The sequence below is a fragment of the Leptosomus discolor genome, chromosome 3 (assembly GCF_034619465.1).
Source record: "Leptosomus discolor isolate bLepDis1 chromosome 3, bLepDis1.hap2, whole genome shotgun sequence".
NCBI lineage: Eukaryota > Metazoa > Chordata > Aves > Leptosomiformes > Leptosomidae > Leptosomus > Leptosomus discolor.
Window position 1 is genome coordinate 69,978,563 of NC_141393.1, and position 13,217 is coordinate 69,991,779.

Genomic DNA, 13,217 nt, shown 5'->3' on the forward strand with positions numbered 1-13,217 from the left:
AGTCGGGCAAAGATTTTTTTTTTTTTCCCTCCCTTTTTAATCTCCTTTCTGTTTATGGTGGGGGGCCTCTCTGCAGGAGCAGGGGGGAACTGTGTGTCCGTCTGTCTGGCCAGCGTGCCCTGGGGCTGGGTGTCAGCCCCCTTCTGCCTGAGGGCGTTGCCGAACTGTGTGGACAGGTGGGCTTGATGGTAAAACCCCGAGTGGGGTTGTCCGGGGTAGAAAGCAGAGCCAGATCCTGTTACACCACTGCCTCGGAGCATGGAAGTCTGCGTCAACAACCTCTTGCATGGAATATAATTAAGCACACCCAGGCACCTCCAAACAGAAATACCGCTAATTGATCCTTTTAAATTACTTTTCCCCATTTTCTCTGGTGTCTCGCACCCTTCCAGCAGTGTGGAGGTGCAGGGGCTCTCTCCTCCTCTCTTCCCTTGCCAGTTCTGGGCTTCTTCCTTCCCCCCACATGTTTTGAATGGAGCGGGAGCGAAGGCAGCCGATCTTATTTCACAAGCGCTTGGACTCTTGCAGCACTCGCCGTCCTGTCCAAACAGATCGTTTACAGAAGGGGCCTCTATTTAAAGAAGGAACTGAATGTTCAGAGCTGTTTTCTGGCCTTAAAACACCACCGACCGGCTGTTGCCTTTCAAAGAATTGGGCTTTGTCTGGCGTGCTCAGGGTCCGGGTTTGACGCCAGGCTCAGCAGGTCAGCACAGTGGCGCGAGGCACTGAACATCGTGCAAAAAATGTGCTCGTTTATTTGCCCAAGATCATTGAATCCCAGCAAAGTTGAGTTCAAGATAGCATGTCTTAGCCATGGGAGCTTGATGGACCATCTAGGCTTGGGCAAACTTGACCTTTCTGTGGTGCTGTGAATGGGACTAGCTTGGCAACCAAGCAAATGGAAGAGGAGCGTTCAGGTAGGCTTTGCTGTGATCTATGTGTAGCATAGAGAGGAAGACCTTGTGTGTAAGGGAAGACTGCAAGGAGTCAGAGGAATGTTTAGTCCTGGAGAGCTGTGATACTTCAAAAACACACAGGGGTGACATGCGTATGGGCACCAGGGAGACTGGCTCTGGTCCTGTCATCTAGGTGACATCTATAGCACTGTGAAGTGGCCTGATACTGTCCCAGTACAGGCCACCACCGAAAGCAGGTGCTTGAAGTTGTCCAGTGGCTAATATGTTGCATCTAAATAGTGTAACTACAGGAGCTGGAGTGGGATTTCCGATACCTTTGGTTATGGTTGCTTCTTATGCTTTGGACTTGACGTACCCTCATAGGCGTATAACTTCCAGTTTTGTCATGGAGAGGGCTTTGAATTGCCTGGTATCAGTGGCTGGGGGAGAGGTGGACATGGGGAGGGATGGTTTCTAATGCATCTGGAATAAGAGACCTTGTCTCTCAGGGAAGGGCAGTGTCCAGCCTCCATGAGGCAGAGACCTTGGGCCATCACTGACCTCAGAGAAGATGATCACCAATGGTAGGCACTTCTGATTGACTCGTACTCAGCAGTGGCTGCAATCTCCCCTTTTTCAGGGCTGTAGGTTTCCTACTGCAAAACCCATCCCTGAGGTTTCACCCTGGGTGGAGAGTTCTTGCTTAATAGTTGCTTTTTCCTTCTCTTTGGTTTCCCTCTTGTGTGCATGCACCAAAAAAAGGATATACTGTTCCTGCAGCCACCTTCTCCAAGCACTGAAGAATGAGGCTGCCTTCAAGTAAGCAGAAGAGTGACAAGGGCCACACTCAGCTCTTGGTTTTCATCAGAAGGTTGCTGCTGGAAATGGGAACATGGTTCTGGGCAGAGAGCACATCAGTAAGCAGGAGGTGGGGAGGTCCCTTGGCAGTGGAGGGAGAGGACATGGCCCTGGGGCGCTCTGCAGTGGGAGGCTGTTACATGTCTGTCCCCAGCTTTTGGTAAAGATGTCTGTCATAGTTCTGCACTGCCCACTTTGTAAGAGGGAAAGGGAGGGAAAAACCTCTATTTCCTGCAATGGCTTCTCTCTGAGACCTTGAAAATCTCTCCTATATTGCACAAAATCCCAAATCTAGCCCATGGCAAGACCGTCAACTTGTCAGCAGAGCGGCAGCGCTCTCGGCCGTGTGATTTGCAGCGGGTACCTTCAAATTATTTAGCAAACTTGAGACTTGAGTGAGACATTGCCATCTAACAAGCTCCAAGCCAGCTTTCGTGGATGGAGTCTCAGAGGTCATCTTTTTTGGAGGATGCAGGAGAAGTGAATCTGAAATACAGCTTTTCAGCTTGGGCTGTTGCCAGTCTTTTCACCTATGACTTTCTTGCCTTGGCTGCTTTGTGCATTGAGCAGCCGTTCGCCGGCGCTGCGTGTCCAGGGGAGATGACCTTTCTGAGAGGGGAGCAGGCTGGAAAGGCAGCTTCCTTCTGGGGGAAAAGCTCTCTTTGTTTGTTCTGGGGTTTCAGGGCTTGGCCTGGGGCCGTTGAAATGGGACCCTTGTCCTCAGAGGGGCTCTGGAGGCCCCAGCTTCTCATTAGCAGATTCAGCTCATTCAAAGGACCCATTTTTTTTTCAGCAAGGAGAATTCATATGCAAAGCATCATGTAGATCCCAGCCCAACTGGCATTCAGAGGCGGGGCGGGGGGTGGGGGAGGGGGGTGTTTATGGCTGGACCTGTCCTGGGAGCAATCCCATCTTTTGTTTGCAGGGCTTAGGGAGCCCCATGTCCCGGCTGGGATGTGTCTCCAGGCATGACCAACACCAGGTCCAAGCCATCTCCTGGGGGGTGGGAACGATGGCTTACTCTGTCCCTCAGTGACAATTTGCTGTCTTGGTGCTGCAAAGGGGGCTTTGATCCATCACCCAGACTCCACCAGGAGAAGGCAAGGTCCTGGCACAGCAGGTGCTGCCCTTGGAGGGACCAAGGCAGAGCCCTGTATTTAACCGCCTGTTCTTCTCATCACAGTAGCAAAATCTGATTCTTTTACCCCATATCACAATCTAGGGTTAGAAAAAAATCCCAAACGCATTCCTAGAGGTGTGAGAAGGGGGGCACGTGTGCATGTTTGTGTTATCCTCCTCCCCTCCGCTGCCTGTAATGCCAATTTACCATCCCAGCCGCCGGCTTTTCTCTGCAATAGATGCTGCTCCCCTGAGCCAGGCCAGCCCATGGTCAATTAGCTGGGTTACATCTTCTGCTCAAATCCGGCCCAGCAGCAGAGCAGTGCTGAATCTCACCCTGCTTTCCTTTATCTCTTGTGGCTGCTGCTCCGAGCAGCTGGAGGTCAGTCCTGGTCCCTGTTCCCTGCCTGCAGCAGCGGCTGGAGTTAGATGGAGGAGGGTAGGTTGGAGGAGGATGAGATGGATGAGGCTGGGTGGCTGCAGACAATCTCTCCCTTACGGTGTGGTCCATGTGGATGGAGAATTTGAGACATGCTGGGTTTGCCTATGTAGATAAGGGATTGATTATGCTTTGCAGCTGTAACTGGAGCCTGCTAATCCTGCCCTGCTTAGGAAGGGGAAAACTGCTTTGCAAGATAAGCCGAGCGTGGGATTGCTCCAGCCTACTTCAGCATTGCTCCCCAGTGTCAGCCTGCTTCATGGCCAGACCATGAGCCTGGCCTGGGGATGTGTGGAGGGCTCAGTGGGATGAGGAGGGCACCTGCGTACAGCCAAAATTTATCTGTGCTCTCCCAAGGGAAGAGTGGCAGTAACACAGTGTTGACCCGTCCATGCCCAGAGTTTGGCTCTGGGGTGATGGGTTGTTTGCAGAGTGTTACAGGGGGAGGTGAAGTTGATTTGCTTAATTAAGTAGTTGTGAGCATTTGCTGCTGCATGGGACGTGGCAAAGGAGGGCTTGAAGCTGCTGTAAACTGGGAGGGGAGGAGGTGGTTTGTCCGCTGGTGGGGCAGTTGGCTTTGGTTGGCTTGTTTTAAGTGTTTGCAAGCACTTCCAGCCTGCTTTCTGCCGCTAAACCGCCTCTGTTCAGTGATCTGCTTGTGGTGCGAGATGTTCAATCAACTCTGGCTTCTGAGTGCTGCCTGCCCCCAAATTTCAGATGTGAAAATTACAGCTGGGAGTTTCACTGCCAAAGCCTATGGGAGTTGACCACCAGCCTGCAGTGAAGCATCCACAAATTGCCATGGCTTGTGGCATCAGGACTATAAAGAGAAAAATAGAAAATATTTAAATTTGATCCACAATGCTTCATTTGACCACAACGTAGCAATAACTGGGCATGCAGGGGTGGGGTCAAAAGTTTCAATACCTGGCTCGGTTACTAGCTGTGAGCTAAACCAGTCAGCAGGAGCAGGATACAGGGAAGGACTGGAAAGACGAGCTCATCTGTGTTCATTCAGCTTCCCAGGGAGTTGCATTTCTTGGGGAATCTGGTTTTCAGTAATCACTGCAACATTGTGCCTTACTTTTATGGCTATTCTAGATAATTTTCCCGTTTGGGGGATAATTTTCCAGACCTTTTGATCATTTTGCTGCCAGATCCTCTCTCACTATAGCAACCCATTTGGCATTTGGGGTAGGGTTAGGAGAAAACTGGTGCAGACTCTTTGCCAGCGTGTATGAAATACGTGTCTCTCTTCCGCAGCTTCCATGGCACATGCAAGCTGCATCCTCCTGAAGTGATGGAGAGCTGCTGTGAGCCGAGAAACTTTTTGGCATGTGATAAATTCCCTTCTCCCATTTCCCACACCACAAAATTATGGTTTGAGGGTAATTCAGACTTTTTATTAATTTGTGTTGGGTTCAGCAGATAGTTTGAACTCTTCCACCCCAGAAAGGTGGGGAGTTACTGTTTTTTAAAGCAGTTTTGTTGTTTTGAAATTGACCCAAATTTTTATTAAGAAAAAAGAGGGAGAGGGAAAACGGTAACATGAAATGGGAGGAGGTTTCATTTTTTTATTCAGGAAACATTTTTGATTGATCTGAATTTGGCTTGTGATGCAAGTTCCCAAAACTGGTGGTGTGTAGCAGAGTGCTGGGGAAAGTGCCACTTCCTTGAGTATCTGATGCTTCTGCCTTGGTTGGCCCTCCAGTAGAGCTTGTTGACCACTGCTGGAGTTGGCCTCTGGGGCTGTATGGACCATTACTCTGAACTGATGTGACTTGCTCGTTTCTGTGGGAGTATGTATCTTATCACAATTTTTGTGCTTTATGGACTGAAGGAACACTTCTCCACCTTTAAAAGCATCTCTTGCAAAATAGCTTAAGTGCTTTGTTTCCAGACAGCCCTGATGGACACTCCCGTGTTGGGAGAGGAGGTGGGTTTGCAAGGGTCCAGGGTAGCTTTGCAGTGCTTATAGGTACAAGCCTCTCTCTTGATTTGTTGCTGGGATTTTGGGGGTTTTTTTTGACTTTAGACTGTGAAAATTGGTGACAGAAACAGCCCATCAGTTTCACAATGTTCCTCCTTTTCCTGGGAAATAAATAAATAAGTAAATACACAAAAAGCCATTTTGCCAGCTGAAATTTTCCATGCCTCATCTCACGGCAGCCTGTTTTGGAAAATCTGAGCAAAAAATCTGTTCATCCATTTGTAAGTTTGGAAAGGTTGGAGCAAGGAGGGCAACTTTTATGTTGCTTGTAAGAAAAAGAAATCACAACTTCTCTTAATTCCTGGAAGGGTGTGTGTCAGTGTATTTTGAAATTCCAGCTTCTGTTTATGTTGGAAATAGGTATTTGTGTTTTGATGTTGATTTTATCAGTAGGTTTATGTAAATGTGGTGAATATATCCAACTGAGGTTTAAAACTCCCTGTGATTACTTAACATTGAAATGCTCCACCTTGGTTACTGAGATTGTTGGTACCCATTTAAGGTGGACACCATATGCTTTGCTGAGAAGACATTTACGTTGCTGTCTGTCACGTGAACCCTTGAATGGGCAGTGTGAAGACCCAGCCAGAGGTGCTTCAGTATCCTCCACAAAGCTCTGAGAATTTATTTATTCCTTCTGAGCATAGGGGTCTTGAAGGTGACTTCATGTTTAAAGAGAAGATCCAAGACACTGGATTTTCCTTTGTGTCTGGGGTTTGCTGTTGCAGAAGAAAGTAGGCTGTAAATACACTTGCATAGGAAAAAAAATGAGTTTAGGTAGGTGCATGGGGTCTTGGGGCTTTTCTGCACAAAGAAAATTTGGGAAGAGCAGCTCAAGCCCATGCCATCATGGATCAGCTGAGGAAGCAAACCCCAACTCTCCTGACTTGGTTGTGACTACACGTATGAGTATAAGGAAGATGCAGACAGCCGTCTGCATTTACACATTTAATGTGTAACTGTCCCTAAACATGAGGCAGATGAGAGTATTTTTGTACCAAGCTCAGTGCTGTTGATCTTCAGCATTCACAAATGCAGACTTAGGCTCCAGGTAATATTGAGATCAGCTTAAAATAAGATGATTAGTTACTGGGTTTGTTAGCAGGGGCATTTGCTGGCATCACAGCTGTCCTTCTGTTCGCTGGCTGTTGTTTTAGACCTGGAGGTGTAAAAACAAAGGTTTAAAGAAAACTGGTGAGCTCATGTGACTTCTGAAGCTGGGTCTTCACAAGCCCAAGTGGATATTGTGGATGGTGGTTAAATTGTAAAAGGTCAGAAGAGGGCTGATGTTCAATGTGTGTTTCAAAGCCCAGCTGTGGGCTGTGTGGGTCTACACAGGAGTTGGGGTTCCCAGGGAGGAGCTGCCATGCCTTCGTTGTCTGTACCACCCCGCAGGGGCACCCACCGGTTCAGGAAAGAATTTGGGCTAGACCTTGTTCATCCAATGCGTGGGTGAGGCATCCGTGATTCAGTGGCAGATGAGTGCCTTGGTGGGAAGGAGGCATCTCGTCCCACTTGTGGCTGTGTGAGAGGACAGCGAGAGCAGGCAGCGATGCTCCACCAGCAGCATTGCCATGCTGAGCATCCCCGGTTTCCTTGGGGAGAGTCACACCAAAGGGCAGCTCACAGCCTGGTAAAGGAATTGTTTGCTTCTCTTGAAACTCTGTTGTTGGGTGGGTTGTTCCCCCCGCCAGTACATCTTAGGCACAGTGGAGGCAGGAAAGAAAACCCTTCTGAAAATCACAACCTAATTACTCCCATCTGCTCCGGCACTGCTTCCCATTTCTGCCTGCCAGGATGCTTGTCTCCGATGCTAAGTAGCACATTATTTTCGATAAGTTGCAATCATTTACTTGAAATCTCCTTCTCCTTTAAAATGTCCCCCTGGAAAGGCAATTGAGTAAGTTGGGAATGGGCAGAAACAACCATGAGAAAACCTGTCCAGGAGCAGTCCGGCTCAGGCGGGAGGGCAAGCGCTCCTCCCATACTCATTAAAACCGCGTAGCAGGTTTCTTTTTGGGGTGGGTTTCTTTAGATGTCCAGCCGCTGGGACTAGCCCTTGGCTGGTGGTGTCATCAAACAGAGCTGTAGAGGAACTGCCAGCTCATGTAGTAGGAGGGGATCTTAACCCGGCAGTCACAGCAAATTTCGTGGGACCGTGCTCTTGTCTGCTGAAGTCAGCACAGAGTTGAGGAACCAACAGCCATGCCAGCTCTGTATGGGGGATCTCTCCTTTCATCATCACAACCTGGGTTGGCTTTGTGTCGGTGACTGTGTGTGCTTCTTCCAAGATGTCCCCATTGCATCCCTGAAGAGGCTTTTCCCACTGCTTCACCTTGCCTTAGCCTCATCTGGTGTCTTCTGCTTGGTCTTTGGCATCCACCCGAGAAGTCCTGGCTGGCACCTAACTGGGGATGAGCACACACATGCAGCAGCACCCAAGGGGAAACACGAGGATGAGAAATGGTGGGGAATGCTGTACCACCGCAGCCCGCAGTGCCTTCTGATTGGATTTATCCCATGCTGGGAGTCTGGCCAGGGCAGATCCCTGCTTCCCGCATCTCATCAGCTTGAGGACACTGACTGCAGTAGGTTAAATTACCCTTTCTAGAACAAAAGTAGAGCTTGGAGGTTTGAGCATCCTTTTCTGTTGTCACTGCTGAGCTACAGTCTCCGGCTAAGCTGCTGCCATCACCCCCATCATGTTTGATTGCCTTCATGATGTTGTCTGCCTGTGTTGCCTGCGCACCTCTGATCCTGGAGGGTTTGGAAGGGGTGGAGATCAAAAAGTTGCTAAGCTGAAGCATTTTGAGGTGGCCTTGGAGAAGAGAGGTGGCTTTGTGCTCGGCTCCTGCGCTGAGCTGGCTTCCCAGGTCCCTTTGGAAAAATGCTTCTAGGAAAATGGAGTAAATCAGGGAGGGGATCGTGGCGTGAAGGACCAGGAGGAGCCTGGTACCCGCCTTTGTGGATTTCTTAGCTGTCTTCACAGCCCCAGAGTGCAGTCCATTTTGAAGGCATATGCCAGCACCATGTCTGGCAAGGGCTGGTACTGCCCCGTGCCCCTAGCTGTACGACAGGCCGCGTGGCCGTCCCCAGCGTGCGGGGACGCCAGGCACAGGTACCATGGTATGGGGATACAGACGTGTGTGGGGTGCTGACTGCCCGTCTCATGTAAGCATGGTGCTGACTGCTCTGCAGGTGTCCTCGGAGATACTCAGGTTGGTGGGAAACATCTTGGAGCATCTGAAAGCTTTGGTGGCTCGATGCGGTTTCCATCCCGCACCCCTGAATCACAGGGCAGGCAAGGAGCTGGGGAGCTATTTTTGGCTTTGCCTCCTCACATGGTTCTCCAAGGCCAGTCCTGCCATCACCTCCCTGTGTCTTGCACCACAGCCACGCCACTGAGCCAGCCCAGGAGTGGGACTTGGACAATGTCCTCTGCACACCATTGCTGTGAAACCTTCCTCAAGAGGGAGAAGGAATGAGTGTGTGAGCTGGGAACCATTTCCCAGCTGCTAGAACGGGTCTCTGTGACCCTGGTGGCACCTGTGACCGGACCGCAGGCTGGTGGCTTGGCAGTCCCCAGCTGCTTCCACTGCTGGCATCAGTGATGGTGACCCTGCTACGGCTGTGCTCCTCGGTTCCCTTCCACAGGCAGCGTTTTGCAGCAGTGCAAGCAGGGACAAGGCGCGTGGCTTGGCTTTGCTTTTAAAATGCATCCATCCATCCATATATATATATTTGCATGTGTGCTATGTATGTATATTTATATATAAAAATGCATTTTGAGGCAGTGGGGGACCTCGGTGAGGGCCGAGCACCCTCTAGCGGCATTTGCCACGGCTCCAGGGGCTGCCGAGCCAGCAGGAAAGCAGCCAAGGACAGAAAGTCTTGCATGAATTTTCCTCCCGCCGGCTGCCAGTCACTATCTTTCTTTTTGTTCTTCCCTTTTATTTTTTTTTCTTTCTTTGATCAGGAGCAGCAAATGGCAGGTCCTGGGGATGCCAGGTCATGGGTGGGAGCACGCCCACAGCCCCTCAGGTCCGGCTTGCTGCCGGATCGCTGAGGACTATTCTGCTTAATTTATCTTATATTAATTTGATGGGAGAGCAGGGGCCTTTCGCAATCAGCCACCCAGGCACTGCGGGTCGGATGCTGCCTGTACTGGCTCACCCTGAGCCCCCCAGCCGGCGGAGCGGGAGCCGCATCTCATCATGGGGGGCATTTTGGATGGTCAGAGCTGCCAAGAAGCCCACCACCACGGGCGTCCTGGCAGGAGGTGCGTTGGAGCCAGGGACAGCGCCGGGAAGATAAAAAAGAAGCTCTTAAGTAATCATTTTGTCTTCTCCTCCGCTGAGTGCAGCCTTCCAGGGATAAATAGGCAGCATCAGTTCTGCTTAAACACGTTGGCCTTTCCATTTATTTACTCCCTAGCCTTATTCCGAGCGGGCGGCCAAGCCCACGCCACCTCCGCACGGTCCCCGGCTGGGTCCTGGTCTCTGCTGCGGGGATACGTGTCTATCCATCGGGTGCTCGGGATACATGCGCACCCAGCGGGTGCTGGTCCGTGTATGTTGCACGGTGGTAAAGCTGAGGAGTTACACAGCGCTTTTCATCAGGAAGCTACTCTCTAAACATAAACTAATTAATCACTCGTGCCTACCTGTCAGGTCAATGATTCCTGAGATTTTTAATCTAAAAATATTTCCCTTTTGAAATCCAGATGCACCTGTTTTGGCAACTCTGCTTTTGATTTGTTTATTTGGGGTTTGGAGGTTGTTTGTTTTTGTTTTTTTTTTTTTTTACCTGTGTTACTTTTCATTTGTATTTGGGCTTTTGATGTGCTTTAATTTAGTGATTTTTTTTGTTGTCCTGGAAGAATAGGAATTTTATCTCTTTTTTTCATAGCAAGTTTGTCTCTCGCCCAAGACTTGTCACCTCCGCACTTTCCTCTTCTCTTTTTGAGGATTTTGGCTACCTTTACCCCTTGTTTCAGTTTATGGACCGCAGACCCCAAACCATTTTCTTGATGAAATCTGACCTCTCCCCTCAGATTTATTCGTCGGTGAAGCACGTGGCTGGGTGCCGGCAGTGCCATGGGAAAGCCTCCTGCAGTGGGGGGAGATGCCAGTCCTGTCTCCCTGGGGCTTGACAACTGGCACCCAGCTCCAAATTTGGCACTATGCCCCCATCCCTCTGTGCAGAAACAATCCTCCCTAGCGTGGAATTATTTATTATTAGCTCTTCTAATTGGCAAATTTACTGTTGTTGGGCTTTTTTCTATCTTTTCTTTTCCCCGGCCTTCCCACCTTTGTTGACAGTGAATGTTTTAATCACAAAAATGCCAATAAATGGTAGAGTCCTGAAAATAGTGATTTCAGTAGAGTTTGAGGCTTTAAAAAAAATCTCATTTTAGTGTTAGCCAAACCTCTCAACAGGGTCTTTTACTTCCATTTTATGCTGATAATGGCGTATCTTTAACTCATTTCAGAGCGAGGAGGACCATTGTCAGTGTTTACCCAGGTCTTTCAGCTGCTCTGGTTTTACTTCTTATTGCCAACTGATTTTAGATTTTTTTTTTTTTTAAATGACTGGGAAAATCACTTGCTCTTGGTTGTGCTGCGGATTCGGGGGGGTCAAATTCATCTTGGGTGTAAGTGGGCACGGCTTTATTAAAATCCATGCAACGTTACCCAGCACTGGATGTACACGAGTGTGTGCTTGGTGTGTGTGTGTGTTTACAAAGTGCTTTGAGCTCCTGTGCCATTCGAGATGTGGAGATACAATTAATTTCTCTTGGGAAATGCCTTTTTTGTTCGCTCATCAAGGATTTATTTTATTTGTTTTATTTATTTTGCAGCTGCGCACATTTGTGCATGTGTGCATGCAGAAGTCTCAAGTTATGCTTCTGTGTTCAAACACAGATCATGGGGAGACACTTGTAGGGCACCTCATTCCTTCAGGCCTGGGACATCCCAAGCGGTCGGGATGCTCCTATGTGGTTTTCCAGGAAAGCCCCTGCAGGAGAAGGACTTTTACTTGAAGCAGTAATCAAGGCGAGGAGTACAAAGAGGGGAGAAAGATTCTCTCCTTGGAAAGTCGCTCTGGGAGGATTAATTTATTGTTGCCCCTTTTCGTGGTATGGTTTAGACTTCACTGGAATGACTGGATTCTAAAACAAAAGACGTTTTTGAAAGAATAAAATTTATTTTGTACAAATTTTTTGCTTGTTTTTCCACCACGTGGCTAAAAGCATTGCCTGGCAAGCCTTCTCTGTCTGTATATAAAGATGGGGAAACTGAGGCATAGTCAGCCCTGGGCTTTGTGCGTCTTCCTCTGCCATCGGGCCTTGATGACTGATGCAAATGGTGCAGGATCAGGGCATAAACAACATGTTAGGTGACATGAGAGGACCACTGGGTGAGCTCAGGTCTGGGCTAGGGACTCCCCAACTTCCCATCCCACGCTTGGGTTGAGATACAGTCCTTAATCACTTCTGGCAGCAAGAATAGGTGCGTTTATTGGGTTTTTGGTTGGTGTTGCTAGCAGTTTTGCTGTGTATTTGAACGCAAAGTGTGGCTTTCTGGGTTACCTCTGCGGTGAGCTCTCTGTCAGTTCTGCCCTACTTCTTCCCTGTGGGAAGGAGGGGAAGGGACAGGGAGGGGCGCGAGGGGCTGGAGTGCCCCTGTCGCTGCTGCTGGGCTGGAGAGCTGAGGAGCTGCGCTTGGTGAGGAGCGCCTAGAGCACCAGGGTGCAGTCTGTCTGTTGGGGTACCCTTGGGAAAGGAAGAAAAGCCCTGTTGATGGGGACTGAGCCCTGCTGGTCCAACCTGGGATGAGCATCCCCTTTTGGATGAGCATCCCCTTCCCCAAGCTAATTCCTGGGCACGACTCAGGCTTTCCTCTCCCTTTTGTGTCTCCTGCAGTGCTGAGCATCCGGGGAGCGCAGGAAGAGGAGCCCACGGACCCCCAGCTGATGCGGTTAGACAACATGCTCCTAGCCGAGGGGGTAGCAGGCCCCGAAAAAGGAGGTGGCTCAGCCGCTGCGGCCGCCGCTGCCGCTGCATCGGGAGGAGCCGGCTCTGACAACTCGGTGGAGCATTCCGACTACAGAGCCAAGCTCTCACAGATCCGGCAGATCTACCACACAGAGCTGGAGAAGTACGAGCAGGTAACAGGCTCCTTTGTGGTGGAGGGCAGGGCTGCCCAGGGGTGGTGGCCGTGGGATGGTGGGAGCAGGAACCGGAGTGGACGTGGCCGGGAGAGCCACTGTCACAGTGGCGTAGATGTGCACAGCCTGGATCGCTACTGACATCTATTGTTAAGAGCGTATGGGCAAATGCAAACTGTTGCTTGGTATTGGAGTGAAAACGTGCTTTTTTAGGGTTGGGAGGGTTGGGCTTTTGCGCTGGCATGTGGCGCAAGAACAGGCTTGGCATGGGTTGCCTCTTTGATTTTTGCTTTTCACTCCTCCCCTAATATATTGCCAAAAATTGGCCCTATGAAAGGGGAGTCCTCTTTGAGGTGCTGGCCTTAGTGCAGGCAGTTTTCCAAGCAAGGCTTGAATCAAAATCTTCCTTGAATATTTTTTCTGCTTGAAAAGTTCTTTTTCCAGAAAAAGAAAGGCCTTTTTCTTGTGTAAAATGATTCTTAAAAAAAAGAGTAACTATTTGGGTCATGAATGCAGCAATTGGTAACACTGACAATTGCATGAAAAGCTTTGCAGGCCGACGCTCAAAACCAGTTTCTTTCAAATGCTTCCAGATGTTTTGCAGACCTCTCTTCACTGCTGCACAGCTTGCCCTTGTGATGAATGTGGTTTCTACCCTGAGGTTGTGGTTTATGGAGTGTGAGCAAGAAAGCATCCCTCCTTTTTGGGTGCAGGACTGTCTCTGCGGCCAGGGGCCAGATGGGGT

General features: G+C 49.7%; 1 protein-coding gene across 4 annotated transcripts in view; it reads left to right on the forward strand.

Annotated features, from left to right (window-relative positions):
• Nucleotides 1–13,217, forward strand: part of PBX1 (PBX homeobox 1) — a 131,295-nt gene that overhangs the window by 92,589 nt on the left and 25,489 nt on the right. For all 4 annotated transcript variants that reach the window (XM_086462445.1, XM_086462446.1, XM_086462447.1 and 1 more), the window contains exon 3: nt 12,228–12,472. In XM_086462445.1, coding sequence (XP_086318571.1) covers nt 12,228–12,472 — 245 coding nt within the window. The remainder of the gene's footprint in view (nt 1–12,227; nt 12,473–13,217) is intronic.